This window comes from Pseudochaenichthys georgianus, chromosome 15, assembly GCF_902827115.2.
Source record: "Pseudochaenichthys georgianus chromosome 15, fPseGeo1.2, whole genome shotgun sequence".
NCBI lineage: Eukaryota > Metazoa > Chordata > Actinopteri > Perciformes > Channichthyidae > Pseudochaenichthys > Pseudochaenichthys georgianus.
In genome coordinates, this window is record NC_047517.1 from 24,133,352 (window position 1) to 24,156,686 (window position 23,335).

Sequence of the window (23,335 nt, forward strand, 5' to 3'; positions counted from 1 at the left end):
AGCGCTCTGTTCTCACCTTCAGTTTCCTAACTCGTAAATCCTGCAGGCTGTGATCTGTAAATGGCTTCACAATAGCAGCTCATCAATGTGTGATAAATAACCAAATCTCCTAAATCGTTTCCACTTATTTTCTTTTCTTAATATTAACAACCCCGCTTCACCCATGGCAATCCTTAATATCTTTATGAATAATACATTCATTGGGATATAAAAGTTGTATGTTATTTTAAAAGTGCAGGTTCAAAACGTATCTCTTTAAAATCTGTTGAGGGATTATTGTATCAAGTTAAGGGATGGGGATTCCGAAGCCAAAACCGATATTTTATGAAATAAATCCAGGCACAATACCCCGTGTATTAACATTAGTCTGAAAGCTTCAGTTACCTTTCAGAATAGACTGAAATGAAATAGGGGATAATACTGCCATCTAGAGGACACACTAAAACAGTAAAGAAACAAAAACGAAAAAGCATTCTGGTCCACACTGCGATATCTCATGTCTTCTAAAAACAGATTTGGGTGAGGCTTTAATAATGTCCTTATCATGGTTTGATTGTTGCCTTACTATTTGTGGAAATGTGTTGTATTTTTGTCTATGAAGCGGATTCTACAACCGTGGGTCTTGTGTGTATTATATTAATTATACATGGCTGGGCATTTCCTGCTGTCTATTTTTAGAAAGTAGCAGAAAGCAAATAAGACAGGCCTACGTCACGGTTTGTCATGTGTATTTAAGGACTCCTCTCTCTCTCCCTGTAACGTGCCCATGCTCCTCTGCATGGATATGGCCACCCAGCTGCTCGTATCCCATCCGCAGACCACGTGACCCAGTTCTCCCATGTCCTTCTGTAGTTCATTGAGCATGATGGCTGCGGATGCTGTGGATGCTCTCGGCTGCATCCTGCATCCGCGCCGGCTCTCTCTCCTCTTCCTCACCGTCACCCTCTCTTCTCTGCCGGCCCCCACAGCAGCGCTGCTCGGTGTCCGGCCGGAGGACACCCAGAGCGGGGAGCTGTCCGTCCAGGATGGGATACTGAGGGCGATCGAGGGGACCCGCTTCATACTGAGGGTGTACTACTCAGCAGCCCCTGCTACGGAGCATCCCAACCGCCTGAACATCAGCGACAGACCTGACGCTGCTCCTGCAGCTCCGTGGATCGCGTTTATAGAGGAAGCAGGGGGGGACAGTGGGGACACGGAGAAGGACAGGTCCACAGGGAATCCGTGCGAGGACGAGGATGCCCGGAGCTCAGACATCGAATTGCTGGGCTCTTTCAGATCCACATCAAGTCACAACTCAGTTTTGGTAGAGCTGCTCGCTAAAGACCTGCGCAGAGGCGAGCTCATCAAATACTACTCCATGTGCGCATTTGATGGAGCGAAATGGGAACATTTCACCACCAAAGACTTCTGGTTGGCGGTGGTGGAGAGACCTCCGGAGGCAGATGTTTGGCTCCAGGCGGGTGTTTCGGTGCTCTTGATAGGACTGTCTGCCCTCTGCAGCGGGTTGAACATCAGCATGCTGGCTCTGGACCCCGTGGAGCTGAGAGTCCTGCAGAATAGTGGCACAGAGAAGGAGCAGAAATATGCACGGAAGATAGAGTCAGTGCGTAAACATGGAAACTACATCCTTTGCACCGTGGTGTTGGGAAACGTGCTTACAAATACATGCTTTGTGGTGTGGATGTGCCAGATTTTAGGATTGACTGCTCTCTCAACAGCCTCATGCACTTTGGGAATATTCTTCTTTGGAGAGATTTTACCTCACTCCCTGGCGTCAAGGCACAGTCTCGCCATCGCCTCAAAGACCCTCTGCGCGACCCGCCTGCTGATGCTGGTGTTTTTCCCCATCGCATATCCAGTCTCCAAGATCCTGGACATCATGCTGCACCAAGAGATCAGCAACTTTTACACCAGGGAGAAGTTGGTGGCCATGCTGCGCGTCACAGATCCGTACCACGACCTGGTTAAAGAGGAGCTGAACATCATCCAGGGGGCCCTGGAGCTGAGGAACAAAACCGTAGAGGACGTGCTGACCCCACTCTCTGACTGCTACATGCTGTCCTCGGACGCCGTCCTGGACTTCTGCACCATGTCGGACGTGATGCAGAGCGGCTTCACCCGGATCCCGGTCTACGAGAACGAGAAGTCCAACATAGTGGACATCCTGTTTGTGAAAGACTTGGCCTTCGTGGATCCTGACGATTGCACTCCCCTAAAAACGATCACTCAGTTTTACAAGCATCCCATGCACAGCGTGTTCAATGACACCAAGTTGGATGTGATGCTGGAGGAATTTAAGAGAGGTAACTCCACTTTAAATCATTTCAGAGGTCAGGCCTCAGAAGTGCTCTGCAGGAGGGAGGCGTGTCCTTTGTTTTTACAAGTCAAGAACTTATAACTTTTGGCCAAGCAGTCAGTTATGAGTGTGTGAGGCGCCATATGTTGGTTTTGGAACAGTCTCAAGGTTGCTTCCTGCCACCTAGGAGTTATATGTCTTTTGAAGTGAGTGTGCACTTAAATACTATGTTTGCAGTGCAGAAATCAATGTATACATCACATCATTGGCTCACAGTGGGCATGCCAGAGAATCCTTTTGATCCCCAGAACAGTGAGAACCATATGTGAAATTTGATACAGTGTCACACAGTGAGTTTGGGTCAGCCAGGAGTTAGAGGCTGCCAAAGACCAGAATGGGTTTATCTTAAGAATGTATGTAGTGAAAGTGGTTTCCCCCATGTCAACATCACTTTGAACTGTATCTGCCCCCACCCTCATGCTGGCTTCCTCTTTATATACTATGCCATGTGTATCAGTTATCAAATATACACTTTAATTTCAAAAAGGAATCAAGCAACTGGGCCAGCTTGCTCAAATGTCAGTAGAGGCAATGCATATCATGGCTATCCCTCTGACTCACACATCTTTTGTCTGATAAGACTCTTTAGCGAGTGCTTTTACAGTATTGCAGTCCCTCATACACATGCTGATAGCATCCGTTTACCAAGTGTGCCACCTTTCCTCATCCAGTCTCGATGATAACGTTGAATATGATTCTGTACCGATGCCCTGCAGCAGATAGCTTAAACTGTCCCACTGATGCTGTCACAAGGTAAAATAGAGACATATGACAGGCTACAGGGACGACTGTTATGTAAGGACTTCACTGACATTGGCTTATGTTGGGGGGGGGGATTAAGATGTAAATCTGCTTCATTGACAAAGAGAGCTCAATAGATATGGGTTGGAGCGCAGAGGCAGCAGTTGTTACATGAGAAAGTGAAAGGTGACACTGTGGTGACTTTGGCAGGATCATAAATTAGATTGCCACTTACAGGCCAGGAGGTCTACAGCTTTATTTTTCTCAGGATTAGGAAGGATAGCTTCAGTCTGACACAAGTGATCCATGGGCCCCTGCCTGACCCTGTGTGTTGCCATATTGTCTGTTATTTATAGATAAGGTTAGGCTCAAAGGTGAAAGCAGGCTTCACCTTTAAAATGTTTGTGCGCTCCGAACTGTCAGCCCGCGGTGACTTTGAAGCTTCCTTCTCTCTATGGGTCGTCGCCTTCCAAACCTCCCGAGCAACCATGAAAAATTCATCTCCAACCTTTTCTTTGACCCCTCTTGACTCCTTCCTACTTTTCTCATGGATTAAAGGCTCCTGCTGTCAGGAAGCCTGGCTGGGAACAGTGGGGGCATCCCACTGAGGAGGGTGGGGGGCTGGGGTGAGGTTCGTGTTAGAGGAAAGGATGGAAATGTCAGCAGTAATGAAAGAAATGTAAGGGATGACTGCGAATGTGCTCTACAGTGTAAAATATTAACCTTTATATGGCAAGCAATGCTTTTATGAGCAACCCAAAATCTGCTATTAATATTTTAATATGTTTCAGGTAATGCAAAGTAGTGACAGCAAGGCAATAATCAGAATCAGTTTTATTACCAAGTAGGTTTACAGGAATTTGCGCTGGTATAAGTGGTGCATAGAGAGACAGAGAAAGAAGAATACATAACTGAAACAATAAAACCATAAAGCCATAAAACAATGTTTAAAGCAAAGTACTACTTTGTGAATTGTCAGTATAAGCCAGAAAATGTAATTTAAGTATCAAAGTAGTGCAGATTGGCCACTGTCGGTGTAATGCAATTTGATATTACATACGAATGCATTGATGTAGTTAAGGTGCTCATTGTAACTACTTAGTACACTGTTTGACAGCTTAATCAATAACACTATGTTTCACATTTGATAAGCTGATCAGATGTTTTGAAGGTAAAATCTTTATCCGGACAGAATGTATTCAACCAAATGGTATTCATTCAAACTGAAGTGGAGTAGAAGCGTAGTAGTACCTAACATTTGATTTAAGAGCAACATTTTAGCAAATGTATTGAGAACTTTTTACCACTGCATATAAATCGACTATATAAACCATTTACCTTGCTAAACAATACACAAAATAAATGTAGGTCAACACACAACAAATCATAGGCAGCCATTGTAGTTGCTATCAGCTAAATTAATGCGTAAACTGTTGTGTGTGCATGTGTTCGAAACATGATAAAAAAAGCTGAATAAATATAAATAATATAATTTCCATACATACATAGTATTGTTTGTGTAATGTTTGCAGAATGCTAGACAGCAAGTGTGCAATTGTATGCTAACATATTAAGCATTATGATCTCAAACAACACAGAGACTGGAGGAGCCTGGGAAACTGCCGGAGCAGAAACATTCGCAAAAGGGACATCCATGCTAGCCACGGGCATTGTGTCTGCGTGTGTGAGTCTGGTGAATGTGTATGTGTCCTTCTGTTGGAGTATTATGTAACATGTGAATGATGTAATGCAGTGCCCAGGCACATCAGCAGCTGATGGCAAATCCACTTCACTGACTCACCTGAGCTTTTCAGACAAGTTGACCTTAGCCCTGAGTACATCCGCGTCATCTCAGCCAGAGTTTCATGTTTGGAGATGGCTGCATGTCGGTCAATCAGTTTTTTTTTGCTCTTGTTGCAGTGGATTAAAGCGTTTGATCTATTTTATCCCCTGGCAGTGATCCCACCTAAATCGTCCCGTCTACTATGAGCCACTGATTTAGTTCAAAGTAAGGTTGGAGATTGTTGAAATCTGTGTAGTGACGTCATACACTCGGTTAGATAACTTATTTGACGTAAGAAGAATAGTGACAGTGACGGTCATGATGAAAACGTTAAATACATTGAGCATTATAGTTTTATATTATCTTATATAACAACTAATAGTGTGATGGTTAATTTGTTCTTCTCCCCTGGTGATGTTGGAGTGTGATGGCACCTTTAACTTCTTGTCACATCGGTTTTATTGACTCGTTGACTGGAGATGCTGTTGGCGAGCTGTGTCATTATATCTGGCAGGCTTGTCACGTTCAGCCTAACTCTGCCTGAGAGGGAGCGCTGGGTCCGCTCATGGATGTGTAACGTGTGTGTATGTTGGTGTGTGTTTACAGGGGGTGGCAGAGGTATGGGCAGTTTAGTCAGCAGACGCAGGCATCCCCAGACTGATTGCATAATCTGTGTTTACGTAAGGGGCCCAAGTCTTCCAAACTGTCAAACTGTCTCCAGAATAATCCCCCAAAGCCCACTTTCTTCTAGTCTCACACTCACACGTGAATTCCTGACATTGGAATAATTTAATACTAAAAAAATAGATTTAGTATGGCCTCTCAGCTCTAGTATTCATTTTCCTCTTGACTGCCCACATCCGGTTGGAGGCTTGAGTTGTTTTTTATCCAGTAGCCGCTAGTTTGAACTCACATTGTGAAAACATTTGAACTCATCCCCTTTCTGTTACGTGTGTGTAGGAAGCAGGACCCCAATGCAGATTACAGTGACAAAAATAACTCCTTTATTTCAAGGCTAGACTATTAACAGAGACTGAACAGAACACTCACCGCAGACCAAGTCATTACACAATACGAACCGACAAAGACAGACAGAAAAACCAGAACTTAAATACACACAAGACTAATCATCCAAACAAGACACAGGTGAGGAGGGAGGAGAAAACACAGGGGCCACAGGTGAACACAATCGGGTAAATCAGACACACCAGGGAAACTAACGACAGGGAACCACAGACAGATTTAAACAAGACAAAACACAACGCAGACAGAAAACCAAAGACAGATCTAGACAAGACAAATCACAACACAGACAGATCGTGACAGTTTCTCTTTTGACCAATGCAGGGAAGTCCCACCTGTCCGTGGTGCAGAGGGTGAACAGCGAAGGTGAAGGAGACCCCTTCTATGAAGTGATGGGCATCGTCACCCTGGAGGACGTCATAGAGGAGATCATCAAGTCTGAGATTGTGGATGAGACAGACCTGTTTAGTACGTATGAAGCATAAAACACGCGGATTGTGAATCTCTGGGTCACTGTTACATTAGCTGTGAATCCATTTAATTATATTTCCAGCTCCCACACTGAATAGATTTCCCCTCAGTTTGTCACAACCACTGACAGAGTTTATTCAGCTGTGTGGTCTGCAATATCATATGAAAATGCTTCCACAACTAATGCACTATCTAATACCATTTGATGGGTTATTAAAAGGTGGATTTAAGCTTTTAAAGCACATTGACATTTCCTTTCCACCCTATATCCTGCTTCTTATTAAACTATTGATCCCAAGTTGTCTCCCCTGCTGCTCACAGCTCCGCGCTGCTGCATAATTAAATAATGAGAGTAAATGGCCCAGTCCCACAGATAATCTCTTTAATCTGCTCATCTTTAATTGGCTCGCAAGGCTCTCCACAGAAAGGAAGCCAAATGCCAAACTCCCCTCATTATATTTCTAATCAGATCGGTGCTTTCATTTTACTCACTGAAGTTTACTAACCAACATTTGGGAGAATAACTTCTGACCATGACATTTGTATGTGCGCTGCAATTTTAATTACATGCAGAGTGTGTAAAACAGTCAGGGATGCACTTCATAAACTCCTTTCTTCTGTGTTTCCCCTTGTGCATAATGATGTGTGTGTATATTTAGAACAGGGGAGCTCAACTCTCCAGACTTTGCACCTCAGGCTTCATTGCACCAGCTGTTCCTGCTACAGCTACGATGTATTTAATGCAATATAATGCATTTAATGCTTCTGGCGTCTCCTGAGAATAAGTCAATTCATCAATGAGTGCTGGATAATATCAAGCACTCTGCAGCTGGGGATAGATAATGCAACTAATATATTTGTAGCATTTCTTAGTGGCATCAACTAATGAGGTCAGGGGCAACTTAAAGTAGCTTCTAATTCCTTGTAGTGCCAGCAAGAAAACGGTATACTGTAAAGCATAACTACAGTGTTAGGCAAACTTAACGAGTGAATGAGTGACACATTTCATTTCATATATTGATAGTATAGTATATAAAACAATGTGAAATCTGAACTGCACACCGTGCATTTAAGGATTTGCAATCTGTCTGCTTTTTGCACGTCTGCACAGCCCCCCACTTTAAAATATAATACACTGTTTGCCATAATGATATACTCATTGTCCTAAGTGTTTTCGTTTTTTAGCTTTTAAGGTTATTTGTATATACATTTACATTTGGTGTACATACTTGTCTTTAGCATCCTTTTCTATGCTAAATTGTTTGGTAAAAATACTTATTTTTTATTTTATTTCTTTTATATATTTCTTTTTTTTTTACCTACTTTGCAACTTGTATTATTTGATTGTTTATGTTCACACCACCAGATGCCAAAGGATATTCCTTGTATGTGTAAACCTACCAGGCAATACACTTGATTCTGATTCTAATTATAGCTGATAATCGGACCAAAAGGCGAGTGTCCCACCAGGAGAGGAAACCACAGGATTTCTCCATTTTCAAACTGGCAGAAAATGAGCTGAAGGTGAAGATCTCACCCCAGCTGCTGCTCGCAACACACCGCTTCCTGGCAACAGGTAACAGCGTACATGTGTTTCAGGATGTGTGCATGCAGTGTATGCCGAGTATTTGTGGGTGCCCACAGTGGATTGCAGGATAAACTGAGGACAAGGTGTGTGTGTGTGTGTGTGTGTGTGTGTGTGTGTGTGTGTGTGTGTGTGTGTGTGTGTGTGTGTGTGTGTGTGTGTGTGTGTGTGTGTGTGTGTGTGTGTGTGTGTGTGTGTGTGTGTGTGTGTGTGTGTGTGTGTGTGTGTGTGTGTGTGTGTGTGTGGTGTGTGTGTGTGTGTGTGTGTGTGTGTGTGTGTGTGTGTGTGTGTGTGTGTGTGTGTGTGTGTGTGTGTGTGTGTGTGTGTGTGTGTGTGTGTGTGTGTGTGTGTGTGTGTGTGTGTGTGTGTGTGTGTGTGTGTGTGTGTGTGTGTGTGTGTGTGTGTGTGTGTGTGTGTGTGTGTGTGTGTGTGTGTGTGTGTGTGTGTGTGTGTGTGTGTGTGTGTGTGTGTGTGTGTGTGTGTGTGTGTTAGAGGTGGAGCCTTTTAGGCCATGTCACCTGTCAGACAAGATCTTGCTGCGTCTCATCAAACATCCCAGCGTTGTGCAGGAACTCAAGTTCAACCCCAAGAACAAACACGCTCCTCAACACTACCTGTTCACGAGAAACAAACCTGTGGACTACTTTGTCCTCGTTCTGCAGGTAAATATCACCATCTCTATGCCAGATAATAATACTAATGCCAACAACCTCCTACTAACAGATGTTGCAGAAGAATTATGAAACACAGCAATAATCACTCCGTATCTGGATGTTATAATTACAGTGTTCATTTCCTGTGTGGGAGGCTCCATTACATGAGTAATCAATGTCCTACCATGCGCATCATGCTAATGTATGTCAATTGTTGTGTGGATCTTACAGGGACGGGTGAAGGTAGAAATCGGAAAGGAGGCTCTTCACTTTGAAAATGGAGCTTTTTCACATTATGGCATGGCAGCAGTCATCATGCCCCTGCCTATTGGTGAGTACAAATCAAGCAATACAGAGCAATATTACCATGAGACTGGTGGTAATGACAGTTCAGGAATAATAATCATAGAACTAATACAGGGCTGGACATGTTTTTGCAGTCTTAAATCCCACCCAGCTTCTTATCTGTATAGCGTCAGCCTGTAAGAGCAGCAGCAGCAGCAGCAGCAGCAGCAGCAGCAGCCGTGGGAAGTAAGTAATTAAAATAAGTGATTTCAGAGAATTTCCCAGTGGAAGGACATGACCTGCACAGGATTATATGAAATCCTGCTAAGACTGCAGAACCCGCAGAAAGCCTGTTTCCCAATCGCTCTCCCTCTGTTTCTTGCTGCGGTTGTTTTGCATGTTTTCCATGTGTGATGTTCAGGGTGAGCTTAAAGCAATTTGGAAGACCCCATTACATTTTAGAAAATTCCCTTCAAGGGCATTACAAAGCTGAAATGTTCTCTTAAGCAGCTGAAGAAGTATGGCAGCTCAAAAGAGCTGGTCTTTAATCTTTTTTTTTTTAAAACTTGCTCTCTCTCTCGCTCTCTGACAGCATGTTATGCTCAAAGAGAATAATATAAGCAAATAAAAAAGGACCTGTCACAACTGCACACAAAGTATTCTTATGTCTCACACCACACATCATCTTTTAAAATATATTTTCTTTGGAGGTCTTTAGTTGCTGCCAACATTTCCCCTGCTTTCTTATAGCTTTATTTAAAAGTAAACATTAAGCCCACTCAAAAAAAGGCACCTTAAAGTATATAAAGAAAAAAACACTATAGATAATGAATGAAGCAGGATTTATAGGATTTTTGGCGTGTTAACTGTTTTTGTACCCTTTGACCTCACTGTTTTTTTTTTAAAACCTACTCTAATAGCGATGACATATGTTTGAAACGCATAACTAAAAGCAGTCCTCTTGTCCTTTTCAGGTCGGATATATAGTTCCAGGGGCAGTGGTCTGAACCACTCAGAATCACTGCTGAGTGGAGGCAGTGCGGGTCAGCTCACTACAGGAGGGGGGGTCTACTTGCCAGACTACTCAGTCCGGCAGCTAACAGACCTGCAGATCATCAAGGTTACAAACATGAACAGCTACACGCACACAAAACAGAAACAAATGTATAATTTCCTGCACAGTTAAAGTAAAACATTTGGAGCAAAAGCAAGGAACTGCACTTTTAACCCAGAAACTCTTCCTCTGATGCAGTGTGTGCCTTTGAAATGTCCTAATCCCTGATTCTGACTGAACACAGACATCCTGTCTCTCGCTCGCCCCTCCACACACCCTCTCTCTTTTAATCACTAGGGATAATTGAGCTCCTTTTCAACCATGAATAAATGGTGGTTATGCCCTCTCGTTTCACCTCTCCTCCCCTTTCTGCATTACAGTCCATGTTTCCTCCCGCCACTGAAGCTAATACTAGATTTTTGTTCCCCACAGATCACCAGGAACCACTACCAGAACGCCCTCACAGCCACCAGGATGGACAGCTCCCCTCAGACTCCAGACCCCCTGGATCCTGATGCTAAAGGGAGGCCTGCAGTCCCAGAGGTCCGCTCACACAGCATTGCCCTCCCCCTCACACACACACACACTCGGCTGGGGCTGGCCCGCCTTGCACACCTCCATCCCCACGGTGGCCTTCGCAACACCTCCCAGCTCAATGCGAGGAACCGAATTGTTCGTAAGTACACTCTTATACGATTTGCATCTTGAAAATGTTTCATTAGAGTGTTGGGTCAATTTCACCCAAAATTCATTTACTTTCTCTATTAATTATCCTTTTTATGTTTCAATGCTATTTTAGAGGTTGTTTTATGCAAGAATGAAAATTCTAAAGAAAACACTTTGTGACAATTTGGTCTGGCATGAAGATTGACAGAAAATATCACAGTGACTGCCTTAATCCACATAAAATGACTATTAGCAAAATACCTCAAATGCTAATTTCCATTTTAGCTTCCACTTCTTATATCCTTCACATTTCAATGTGTGGGATGCAATCTTTTAGTACCCGACATTGCCATCACTCTGGATAAAAGAAACACCAGAGCTCTGAAATGTAAATGAAGATTGAGCTCAATAAAGCTCAAGATGAAGGTCAGGATTCATTGGAGCGGTAAGTGGTAAGTGTTTTCTTTTGAAGAGGAGAAAACATGAGGTTCAGGGGATCTATCACACTGATTGGAGTGATGTGTGGGCAAGGAGCCAAACACCTGCCTGACAGGAGCAATACATGATTCACTTAAATGTGGGATACTCTGAGGGGTCAGGGACAACCTGAAAATTAATAATGTGTTGACTGGCGTGTCGAATGATGATACATTCTGTAAAAGAGCCCCACAGACATTTAAAAAAAAAAAAAATATATCAGATTTAATTTATGAAAATTAGCTTGAATGCTACACACAGCATATTGTCAAAATAGTAGGTTTAATTATTACTTTTTATCATTTAACATCAGTAAATAATGAATTCTATATGTTGATAATGACTCATGCACAACTGGGTGCAAACGTGGCATCAACCAATCTGTACTGGTTTCAAAGCTTAAAGGATTTCCTGTATACCATCTGTCTCACACTGAGCAACACGCCACCCAGTTTGTGTGTGTTGGTGTTGTGTCATTAAAAAAAAATACTGCACAGATGGCTCTGTTGGTTGTCAATAAAGCAGCAGCATCCAGTTATAAACAGCCAGGTTTTATGTTCAATCTTATTTCACCAATTAAATCTCCTCCACTGGCTGTAGCTCACTTTGAGTTGGATCTGCATTAACGACTGATAAATAGCAAGTTCTCTACCTCCCTCTACAGGCAGAGCTAGAAACCAACTGCTGTAATTTGGATACCTGTAGTACGTTGAAGGCTGATTGGTCCAATTATCTTTACAGGCAGCAAATCTGACGGGCAGAGGAGTCCAAATGATACCGCGTTCCTCCGCTTGGACGAGATTCCCTACATCCACGAGGATCGGCCGGAAACGTATGGAGAGAATGGTGAGTGCTGCTGCATGGATCCTGACCTGGAGGAGACAAGCTCAGAAAACTGAATCTCTTCAGTCTCAGTTAAAACTCAAAAATTACGCGTAGCTGGTTCCTTTTAAAAAATTTTTATTTTTTTATTTTAATCATAGGTAGGCCGATAGAGATATTACATTGACTGAAACGGTTAAAGTTGCATAGACAATTTGTTACTCATTTTTAATGAGAAATAGTGAAATATCCCTTTAAGGCAGTGCAATTTAGCCTCATAAAATAATTCTGAAACATTCTAATGAAGATATAGCACCTTCTCCCTTTTCCAAATGAAAGTTGAATCCACATGCAACACATTATTTTCTCATTAGCTGCTACAGCTTTAATTATTTAATTATTTGCTTATGCAAGGTAATATTATACTACATTATATCAACTTTAGATGTATTGCTGTGTAACACACATTACAGAGTCGCATTGCTGAGTTTATGACTACTTACCGTACTTCTTCTTCACTACTACACTTAATTTTAGCATGTCAGATTTCAATGGTTTATTACAGAAGGTGGCGTTTCCTCCTTGTTATCACAGTCTGCTTACTCTAAACCAGTTTTCCTAACAATGCAGTTTTTATATTTTAACGTCTAGGCTGTAAACTGTTCATATCATTGTAGGTCTGGGGAATTGTTCTAGTCAATCTGCTCTGTCTGTCATTCCTGCTGTATCCCCTCTTTATCCTCATCCTCTCTTTCAGACGTGCCTATAGAGTCCCCGCCCTTTGCCTCTCCCTTCATCAGCTCTCTGTCTCTGTCCAGCTCGGAGGAGAACATTGGGAAGAAGCTATTGCGTAAATTGAGTGAGTAAGACATTTGTCACCAACATCAATGGAAGAGCACACACACAAACACACACTCACCGTCAGATGTGCCCAAACTTCTCTTTCAGACAAAGTGGTGTATCTTAGCAACAGGTGATGTGTCGTGTCCCTCGCTCCAACCTTTTTTAGCAGAGCAGATTCTCCGGATGCATCTGTTGGTCTAGATATGACTCATCAAGGCAGTATCTGCGCTCCCTGATGCAGCTGACGTTATTTAAGTTAACGGCAAATATGAGTTTGTTTAAAAACAATCAATATATTGCAAATGTAAAGATAAGGAAAGCAAGATATAATGGATGAAACTACAGTTAAAGGAAGGTGTTTATCAAGCAATGACCTTGGTTCCTCCTGTTTCTAGGTAACAAGAGGAGGAAAAAGTCTCAGGATGGAGAAAACTGTTTGGAGGAAGGTTCAGAGCAACCACCAGTGACGAGCTAGCACAGTGACGCTGAGGAAGAGGGATGAAGCTTCTTCCTCTTTATCACTCACTCATTGGGTTTTCATTACTGAACAACCAACCTCTCATAGACTCCCTCTGTGCTCCTGAACAACTGAGCCGTCTCATGAGATGTAGAAACACTCAGGACCCCACTCGCACATAGTCCTACCACTGTCTGACTCCACACCCTTACAATTATAATAAGTGGAACAGATCTGTAAAAAAAACTTTAATATAATATTACTTTTGGAAAAATCGAAGAAATATACTATTGGATTTTTCCAGCCTTACACTGGACTTTATCAAGGTTTTCAAGTAGTAAACCGAGAAGATATTTCTATGGTAGCTTTACCCATAATGTGACAATTTTATCATCTCATTTAAGCCATATGGTCTCCACCACACAAGGTCCTAATGTAATATCTGAGCCAGCTTTACTTGATCAAACAATGAATACAAGAGTTTTTATTATTTATTTGTTATTATGAGGAAGTTCCCACATACTGATGAAGTTATTTGCACAGGGAACTTTCCTAATGTTGCCATAAGGGTGCCACATACTGCCAACAATACCAGACACACTAGCCATCGGCTATGAAGAAACAGCCACAAGGCAAGAGCACCATTTTTATGCCAGATTTTAAGAACACAATTATGAAAAAAGCCATAAATCAGCTTGAATTATTGTATACACTGACCTCTGAGCAAGTTCAAAGGGGTATGCGCAATTTTGAAAAAGACCTGAGCTTGAAATAAAACCATTTATTACCCGATTTTTATATAAAAAGTTTTAGAATTACCAAAAGTAATTGGAAGATAGCAATATATATATATATATATATATAAGTCGTCCAACATACTGTAAATGGCTTCAACATCACACATTATTGCATGTGCCCTATATACTGTCTGTTCTCCCATTAAAACGTTCCCTTCTCACTGCATAAGTGTATGGACACAATGTCTTTATCATTCTTACTAAGCCCCCTTTTCTCTAGATGTACTGTAACCACCGTCTTTCAAATAATCAGCCTATTGTTTCTTGCATTCAGAACAAGTAGTGGTGATCAACTCTTACCATTAGCTACCATTAGCCAATCCTCTATGTACAGTTCATCTCACTTTAACAGCATACACCAATTAAAAATAAGCTAGGGGTAGGGGGGTTTGCGTTTAGGGATCCAAATGGATCTTATGAGTATTCTCGAGGAAAGAGTAGTTGCTACCTGCATGTTTGTTAATGCTGCTTTTACTGTAGAACTATCCCCTGTAGAAAGCCCTGTTTTTCCATATGCATGCTTAAGCAAAGGGATGCATGCAAAGGAAGATCTGCAGTAATATTTCCCCACAAAGGTGCAGTGTGTAACTTACTAAGATCTTTGAGATAATAGAAGTTTTAACTATAAAAGGTGAGAAAAAAAGCTAGATGCAATAAATACTGCAGCAAGTCTGCAGTTTTAATGGGGGAAACCATACAACGCTGCTTGTTGAAGGGAAAAAAAATCAAGCCATCTTTCTAGAAATCATCTATTACTGAAATAATGAAATGATGATTTGATCCTTTTCAAAATGCCAGTAGAAGCTGCAGCTCAGACTGCACTAAGCTGCTCTGCGTTGTGAAATATTGGCAGGTACGCAAGAACAAGACAGAGATATGAAAGAGGAAAGCAATATGACGCACACTGACGTCAAGCCACCACCTCCCGTCAAACACACTGACACACACACACACACACACACACACACACACACAAGGCTTTATGAGTACAAAGGGAACTGCACTGCTAAGCTATTCACATCGACCCCTCTTTGCACACTGAACATCCAATAGGAAGTCATTTGATCCGACAGACTGACTCAGTGAAAGAGGATTTGTGTGAATCAGAAAGTGTCTCAGCTGAATGCTCACAGAGATGTTGCAGTTGTTTAACAATGATTTATATTTGTGAAGAATTATATACTTTACTTAAAAAAAGGCAAAGATACATTTTCTAATGTAAAAATCTCTATTTCTAAAAAGAAAAGTGACCAAAATAAACAAGACATACCATAATGTTCGACAAAAGGGATTTCAAATTATTAATAAATGGACTGAAATATTATTCTTGTGTACTCTTCTTTGTTTTCGAATATAGAGTGTGTTACCTGCATTCGATTTTTCTAAGACCTCTCACATGGGTTTCTAAAGGCCGTTGCATTTATGCAAACATTATCATTAAATCAATTCCAACATATGTGACAAAACAAACATAAGAGTTATAGTTCTTTATTAGATTAACTCATTCATATCATTGGAAAGTATGTAAGGAGATGTTTTGCTTCAATTGCTAAACAGTAGGACTGCTTTGTTGCTATACTGTGCACAGTGATACGATAGCAAACTGGTTGATCATTAGTGTGTTTGTGCCACTGACATGAGGGTCTTACATAATAGTGCACTATTGATACAAACAGGCAGTCGCTGTGCAAACTTCACATTAAACCTGCAGGTGCCTGATTTAACCAGAAGCCTCACAACCTTCAGCTGTGAGCCCAAACCAGGGATGACTCTCAAAACCTGTTAAGATAATTCAGTGCCATTGTGCTAACTGAGCAGAAACTACAAATAAAACACTTCAAAAATACGGATTATAATTTAGGTAATTAGTACAACCCCTTTCGGGGATGTACAGTTTAATTAATAAATTACATTGCTCAAGATATCTTCCTGAGAACACTCTTCTCTTGTTCATGTTGCATCTATCATAAACGTACCTCTTCACTCATGATAGAGAACATAAATACATTTACTATAATTTGTTTGTCTAATTGAAGCTACATTTAGTCAGTTTGGTAGGTGCTCTTAACTGTAATCACACAGGCTAATAACGGCAGGTTAAATACAATTGGAAATGCGTTGGAATGGAATGGAATGAATGAATCATAGCAGTATGACATTAAACAAGAAGTTGAGTCAGCACTGCTGAGATAATTGTCACACAGATGTACCAACCTTCTCAAAAGGTCCTGAGTGGTGACGCATACACTGAAATACTTATTATAAGTAGGAAACCAACATAAAGACAACTAGTGGACAAATAATAAACGGAATAAGTCCCAATTGTGTGTTGAGATAGCTTAGCACAAACACTATAGAAAGGTGTCTGTATATTTGTGCAAATGAGAATGTATGATCGACCTAAGAAATCAGCTAGACAGTAAATACTTTTCCTGTAATCAGGTGACTTGAGGTCGGAATGGAGGAAGTACTAAGAACTGTGGGTAGTGTAGTCTTTTACTGGACATTGGTGACCGTCTCATGGATGGACTCTGCCACGTAGTCTATGTTCTTGGAGGTCAAACCGCACATGTTGATGCGCCCACTGGCCATCAGGTAGATGTGTCTCTCCTTCACCATGTACTCCACTTGTTTGGCTGCAGGAAATAACCACATTTAATTATTCATTGATTAATAATGTGACACTTTGCAGAGCCTGTAAAGATATGTGTGTTAATCAAAACAATGATATAATGCAAGCTCTTTTGAGTTTTTCAAAAAGGAGATACATTCGGGATAAGTTTGGTCACTCTACATGTTGTTTTTTTATGTACCCGATGATAAAAGTGTTTGTGATCTTAACATTTTCCGAACTGAAACAATGTTTACTCACGGTTGAGGCCTGTGAAGCTGAACATGCCGATCTGCTCTGTGATGTGGTCCCAGGTGCCTGCTGTCCCCAGAGCTTGGAGCTTAGCTTTCAGCTGAGCCCTCATCAACAGGACCCTGTTGGCCATGGTCTTCACATTGTCCTTCCTACACTCAAACAAATGTAAAAAACAACTCTATATCAATATAATACATTAGTTTATAACCGTTATACCTGATACAGTGCTTTGGTATTTTGTACGGACCATTGACTGAAGAGCTCAGGTGAGGTAAGAGTGACGGCAACAATGCGAGCCCCCTGAGAGGGTGGGTTGGACCAGGTGGTCCTCACAATCTTCTCCATCTGGGACAGCACTCGCTTCAGGTTGTCTGCATCACGAGCAACGATGGTCAGGTTGCCCACACGCTCATCTGTTTGCACACACACACGTCACACATTTGATCGTGATTCTTGGGGTCACAATTTGACTTCTAAATGATTCTCAATTAATTACATAGGGTTGTGAATTTCAGGATTTACTCAACAAGTCCACTTTGCAGACTCCTATAGAACTAACTGCAACAACACACAACAAGGTAGAGGCAAATGATTGAAATAGGTTTTTTTTTTTTTTTAAAGCTGTGAATTGATTAAGAATCTTAAAAGATAAGGAATGTGATACTTATATAACTTAAACCCACCCCACTTGTTTCTACAACTTTCAACATTGACAACACTCACTGTGCTTTTGTCATAGTAAACGAGAACATTAAGCTGTGTCGATCATGTACAATATTTTGTCATGTTTGAAAGTAAGAGAGCTGTGGGGTATGATAACACAATCTAAATTGGGCTCTTATCCTTAATTCCACTGTAAACATGTTGCCATATAAAGCACTTTGTGACTGTTATTGTGATTAGTAACAGCACAAAGACTATCACTCTTTATCGCTCTCTTGAAAGCAAGCAATGTACAACTTAATGCACACAGGGGTCACTCACTGTAGAGGCCAAAGTTCTTGGAGAAAGACTGAGCGCAGAACATTTCAAAGCCCATGGAGACAAAGTAGCGGACCGCCCAGGCATCTTTATCCAGATTGCCTGAGGCGAAACCCTGATAAGCCGAGTCGAAGAACACAAACAGCTGCCTCCTCTGGAAAGAAAGAAGGTCAAACAATTATCATACTGTAATAAATGTTCAGCATTGACAAACGTGTACAAAAAGGAGGTTAAGACAGCCGTAGAGACACAGTATTGTTTGTGTGTGTGTGTGTGTGTGTGTGTGTGTGTGTGTGTGTGTGTGTGTGTGTGTGTATAATACCATCATAACTTCTGAGATCAGCTGCCATTGCTCCTGTGTCGGGTCTGTGCCAGTTGGGTTGTGTGCACAGGCATGCAGGACAAAGATAGAGTGTGCTGGACAACTCTGTGGGAAATAAGAAGAAGTGATTTAAACTCCTAATAAAATTACTCATGGCTGAACTGAAATAGAACAAGAAATCCTTTTGCACACTGCTCACCTCCAGGTCTCCAAGGAAACCAGCCAAATCAAGGCCCCTATTTTCTGCATCCCAGTACTTGTATGGACGGACATCATCAAAGCCAGCATTGGCAAAAACAGCATTGTGATTTTCTGAAATGGAGAGAAAAAACGATTTCACCAGTGTTCTAATTGTATTGTTTATATGTTAATACAAATGAAAGAATGAATGAGGACTTCCCATGTTCATCTGAACTCTATGCACTCCAGTGTGTGTGTGTGTGTGTGTGTGTGTGTGTGTGTGTGTGTGTGTGTGTGTGTGTGTGTGTGCGTGTGCGCGCGCATACCCCAGGTAGGTGAGGACACATAGACGGGTGTTTTGGTGTTGTTGTTTCCATTGTAGAAACGCCTGAGAAATTCTGCACCCATCTTCAGAGCCCCTGTACCACCCAGACACTGGACAGCCCCAACCTGGCAAAAAGAAACAGACAGTCAGTTTATACGTAAATATATTTAAAATAAAGATAGTGCGCCTTTCTCTATACAAACCCTGTTCTCCTGGATGGCAGGACTGTCTTCTCCCAGTGCGATCTTAGAGGCTGAGGATCTGAATTCAGGCAGGCCCAGGATGGGCAGGTACTCATGGTTAAGACTGTCATCGTGCACAATAACCTTTTCAACCTTTTTTACCACCGGCAAAACCCATGGCTTTCCCTCGTCTGTCCGGTAGGCTGCAAGAAATAAAACAGTGAGGCCTTGATGTATTGCCTAAAGATTTTAGATAGGAACAATAATGAGTTTGAGGCAGGACAATCTTCCTGGCTCAAATAACAAGAGTGTAACACTGACTCTGGAAAGCAGACATGCACTTTCATCTCTCTGTTTGCTTTAGTGAGCTGAACTCCGTCAACACCTGATAAGGACTGAACGATACAATAGCCTTGTTATCTTCAGAAGAGAGACCTTCAACTTGCTTTGCAACTCAAAAACAAGTGTCAGGCTTAATATCATTATATGGGAGTTTTTTATTTTATTTTCTCCCACTGGCATGAAAGGCATGTTTATTTGGTCTATTAAATGCAAGAAAATGCAGATCATAGAGTTTCTGAAATCTAATTTAACGTCTTTCATTAACCCAGATATATTTAGTTTATTATAAGAAGAGGAAGCAAATCCTCACCTTTTTTTTTTTAAATGTCATAATAATAATAATAATAATAATAATAATAATTACCTATGCAATTGGTATATTATTTTGGATTATCTAAACAACTTCCAATTTGGGATCAAAAAAGTGTATCTAATGTTATCTAATCAAAAGATTGCAGATTTCCTTTTCCATCGTTGAATTTATCAATTAATGTAATACTTGTTTCAGATCTAGTGACATTTAACACACTAAACATAGTGTGGCCTACATTTCCCAGCTGCCCAGTAGCGGATGACCATCTGTGTGTTACATAGAGAGGGGATTATAAGGCCTCAGCCTCCGGTCCTAATCACAGGACTCAGGCAGCCTCGTCCTACAGAACACATAACACACTGCCAGACCAGAGCCAAACAATGCTTCTCACACTTGTCCTTAGCAATGTAAGCAGCAAGGATTACTGCTTTTAATAAGATTAACACTGAAAACAGTTGTACTGAAGTCTAATGTGCCATTTGCTTGCTTCAGGAGAGAAGCAGGACTAAGCCATAGATATTTAAACTCATGCGAGTAGCTAGCAACAGGGAACAGTAATCCAATCAGAGCTGCAGCAAGATCGAAAAGCAAAGAGGAAACCAAAGAGGACAGGCACAAATGATTCCACTATGTCACACTTTTACATAACAAGGATACATTATCAATAAAGCTGCTTTCAGTATAGTTAGAGTAGAATGACTGAACAGCAGCTAACATGGTCTAACATGGTCAATCAGTTGTATTTACTCTGATTCACAAGTTATCTCCACAAACCAGTGACAGTACAAATAAAATATTAAATAATGTCATTATAATTTCTCCCATGGCCGTAATGTCACACCGAAACAGACATTTTAGAGACACTATGATAAAGTATATTTATTTAATATTGTAGTCAGTAAAGATGAAGCTAAATTGAATTACTATGTATACTGCTGGGCAGAATAACCTGAAATTCATCATAATGTATTAGTTGATTTATACTTTGCATACAAAATAGAAAATCTGCAGGGGAACTATAACTATCAAATAAATGTAGTGGAGTGAAAGTACACTATTTACCTCTGAATTGTAGTGGAGTAGGGTTAGTAACATGTAAATACTCAACTAGCCTACAAGTACCTTGACTTGAGTAAATGCACTTACTTTACGCCACTATGATGTATGCCGTCAGAGCAATACATCTATTATATAATCTATATTTAAAATGAATAAACCTTTTCCGATACTGTATTAGAGAGCCACAGTTTTGGAATAGTAACAGCTTTTATAATAATGTGTCACTATTTTAAAACCATACATGCATCATCATTTAGCAACTTTTATCAAAATACAGCATGTGGCCACCATCATATAAACATGGAATAAACAGGTCATAGAATGGTTGTGATTCCTGAATCCTGATTTCTCCTATCACCACCTTACATTAACCGGCTGGAGATAGCTATGGCAAACGATGTCACTGTGTTATAGAAGTATAGTTACATAATAATTTACCTCCTACTCCAAGATTCACCTTGTTGGGAAATTGGTCGTTGTTGAAATCCTGTGATAGCTTGAAGACAGCTACAGGGGCTGCTAAAGCGACCTCACCAAACACCGACATGCTACTGTATTTTACCGAGAGACTGTAGCGACAACAAAACAAACGGTTACCGTGAAATGTAACGGGACGGCAGAGGACTTCACCTTCAAATTGGATATGGGAGGATGTAAATTGGGCGTGAGCGGATTAACCAATAGAAAACGAGATGCGTCTGCCAGGCCAATCAGAGCACTGATCTCTGTCAGGTCAAAGTTCGAGAAAACACACGTACAGGGGCAGTTGACCAATGAATGACGATACCGTCCAGTGTTCGAATTGGGTGGTTCAGGATTGTACTGCAATACAAAGAATATCCACAAGATGGTGCAGCAGCCTCGATAAAGATGTTATCACCTGGCACTGACAACAACCACTGATAGTGTAGTTTTTTTTCTATAGTAGGCTAATGTCTTCAATGTGTTGTCAAAATAGACAAGACAAGATATCAGTGCACCCCATCATAAATGTAAATTGTATTCCTTGCTGAAAAGACAGCTGAATGCTCGGGCTCGACACAGTTTGAGTAAGTGCGTGTGAGGATGTGTAAATGAGTATGTGTGAGCATCTTCATCTGTTCAGTCCTGAGGGCCTTGCTGAGCTGTGGTGTAAACACGCTGGCTCCTCTGTGCTCTGTCTGCAGGAGCTGAGTGCTTGATAAACGAGGGCCACTCCAGGCGGCTCTCCCCGACCAGGACTGAGTTTGTTGGAAAGCTTTTTGGCTTTTCTGGAGGCAGGACTCAGCCTGTTCTGAGGCCCCTGTGCTGTCTTTTAATGTTTCTGTCTGAGAAAGAAGGGGCTGCTGCATTGTTTAACCTAGTTTGTGTATAGAGTCAGTGATGGTGGAACACAAAAAGACAGTACTATCTTCTTAGATTGAAGTACTGAAAAAAACATGAAGTAGTAAAATGACTTCAACTTCTACCAGCTAAAATGTTAGCTTACAGCTCTTGTTGAGTATGTCATCAATGCAGTAAGGTGGAGGTGGCAATGTCAAAGTAGATATAAACAGAAGAGCATTAAACAGCTAAAGGGGCAGATGGTTTATCATTGTAGTTGGTGGACACCAAAAGAGCTAAAGAGTGTCAAAATGGGATTCACAGTCCTCAGAGGAGCGGAAAACACACATTTTAAAAAGTGCTTATCTTGCTACATTTAAATAGGTGACGTTTACAATTACATAGTGATTATACGACATCTTGTTCCAGTGCACCAAAATGGCCAAAAAAAGAATACTATTTTAAACACAATTTTCGTATTACATCTTGAACTATTTATAGCTCAGTACACTAGGGTTGAGAATCAGTTAGGCTTGTTATTTTGCCATTTTTGCCATATAAACTGATTTAAAACAAAGTTTTATTACAGAAACTAGTGGTTTCCCTAATGAATCAAAGAGCAAGCCAAAACAAAAATGCTTTCAAAAAATGAATATTAATGTATTTGCACAATGTGGTAAACCCACATCCGCAAACTTTGTATTCATAGACCATGTATAAACTATTTATTTACTATCAATGAAGAATCTGTTCTGAAAACAGTGGTGCATTTAATCCATTGGTTTATCACTGAACACTCAGTTATTATTTTGCCCTCATGTTTTCCCCCAGAGGTTACTCACTTTCCCCATACCCTGTACCACCCCCACTCATCTCCTCGCTTCACTTTGACAGTAGATGTTTTCATTCTTTACGACCAGGTGAGGGTGTCTTGTATGTTAGCTATCACTGTCAGCCCTGCAATTATGGGATTTGAGCTCCCAGAAGAAGGCTCGGGGCCCAGGGCAGGGTTTGGTGTGTACGTACTGGGGAGGCCCCGGGACCTCGGTCTGCTGTGATGTGAAGTGTGAGTCAGAGCCAGAAGTGACAGCAGCCGCCTCTGGCAAGTCAGTGCCCACAGGGAGAGAGTGTCACATCCAGATCAATGAGAGTTATTCAGCCAAACATTCAGAGGCAGCTTCTCAGCATTTCCCTGACATTGATATGTGGAACATTTATTTTGGCATGCAGAAACGCAATGCAAATATGACCAAAAAAAGGGTAGTGCCAACAAAGTGTCTTTTATCTCAGTGTTTTCCTTTTTGCACGCAGGTTACCATTGTTACTAAAGGACGCTGACACTAAAACACACAAAGGCACACATTCAGGCACAAGACAGTCACATTCCAGCCGTGGTATCAGTGAAACACCAACAGGAGCGTGTGCACACACACTGCAGCACATTCCA

General features: G+C 41.3%; 2 protein-coding genes across 2 annotated transcripts; one reads left to right on the top strand and one right to left on the bottom strand.

The window, feature by feature from the left end:
- The first annotated feature begins 477 nt into the window (after nucleotides 1–477).
- cnnm1 (cyclin and CBS domain divalent metal cation transport mediator 1) lies at nucleotides 478–15,298 on the top strand. Its single transcript, XM_034100113.1, has 11 exons — nucleotides 478–519; nucleotides 797–2,306; nucleotides 6,231–6,374; nucleotides 7,813–7,953; nucleotides 8,455–8,624; nucleotides 8,847–8,946; nucleotides 9,875–10,020; nucleotides 10,387–10,630; nucleotides 11,839–11,943; nucleotides 12,677–12,778; nucleotides 13,158–15,298. The coding sequence occupies exons 2-11, from the start codon at nucleotides 839–841 to the stop codon at nucleotides 13,235–13,237; spliced, it is 2,700 nt and encodes an 899-aa protein (XP_033956004.1). The 5' UTR covers nucleotides 478–519; nucleotides 797–838; the 3' UTR covers nucleotides 13,238–15,298.
- A 192-nt stretch (nucleotides 15,299–15,490) lies between these two features.
- got1 (glutamic-oxaloacetic transaminase 1, soluble) lies at nucleotides 15,491–21,221 on the bottom strand. The gene is made up of 9 exons (XM_034100070.1): nucleotides 21,025–21,221; nucleotides 18,894–19,075; nucleotides 18,692–18,815; nucleotides 18,385–18,497; nucleotides 18,186–18,290; nucleotides 17,867–18,017; nucleotides 17,130–17,295; nucleotides 16,889–17,031; nucleotides 15,491–16,652 (listed from the first exon to the last, which is right to left on the bottom strand). The coding sequence occupies exons 1-9, from the start codon at nucleotides 21,131–21,133 to the stop codon at nucleotides 16,513–16,515; spliced, it is 1,233 nt and encodes a 410-aa protein (XP_033955961.1). The 5' UTR covers nucleotides 21,134–21,221; the 3' UTR covers nucleotides 15,491–16,512.
- Nucleotides 21,222–23,335: the final 2,114 nt, after the last annotated feature.

Bases quoted from the DNA above. Each gene is read 5' to 3' on its own strand.
- cnnm1 (XM_034100113.1), top strand. From the start codon at position 839: ATGTCCTTCTGTAGTTCATTGAGCATGATGGCTGCGGATGCTGTGGAT. The intron at 10,021-10,386 runs GTTACAAACATG...TGTTCCCCACAG, and splicing joins CAGACCTGCAGATCATCAAG to ATCACCAGGAACCACTACCA. The intron at 10,631-11,838 runs GTAAGTACACTC...TTATCTTTACAG, and splicing joins TGCGAGGAACCGAATTGTTC to GCAGCAAATCTGACGGGCAG.
- got1 (XM_034100070.1), bottom strand. From the start codon at position 21,133: ATGTCGGTGTTTGGTGAGGTCGCTTTAGCAGCCCCTGTAGCTGTCTTC. The intron at 19,076-21,024 runs GTAAATTATTAT...TATTTCTTGCAG, and splicing joins GGTGAATCTTGGAGTAGGAG to CCTACCGGACAGACGAGGGA. The intron at 18,498-18,691 runs GTATGCGCGCGC...TCTCCATTTCAG, and splicing joins TGTGTCCTCACCTACCTGGG to AAAATCACAATGCTGTTTTT.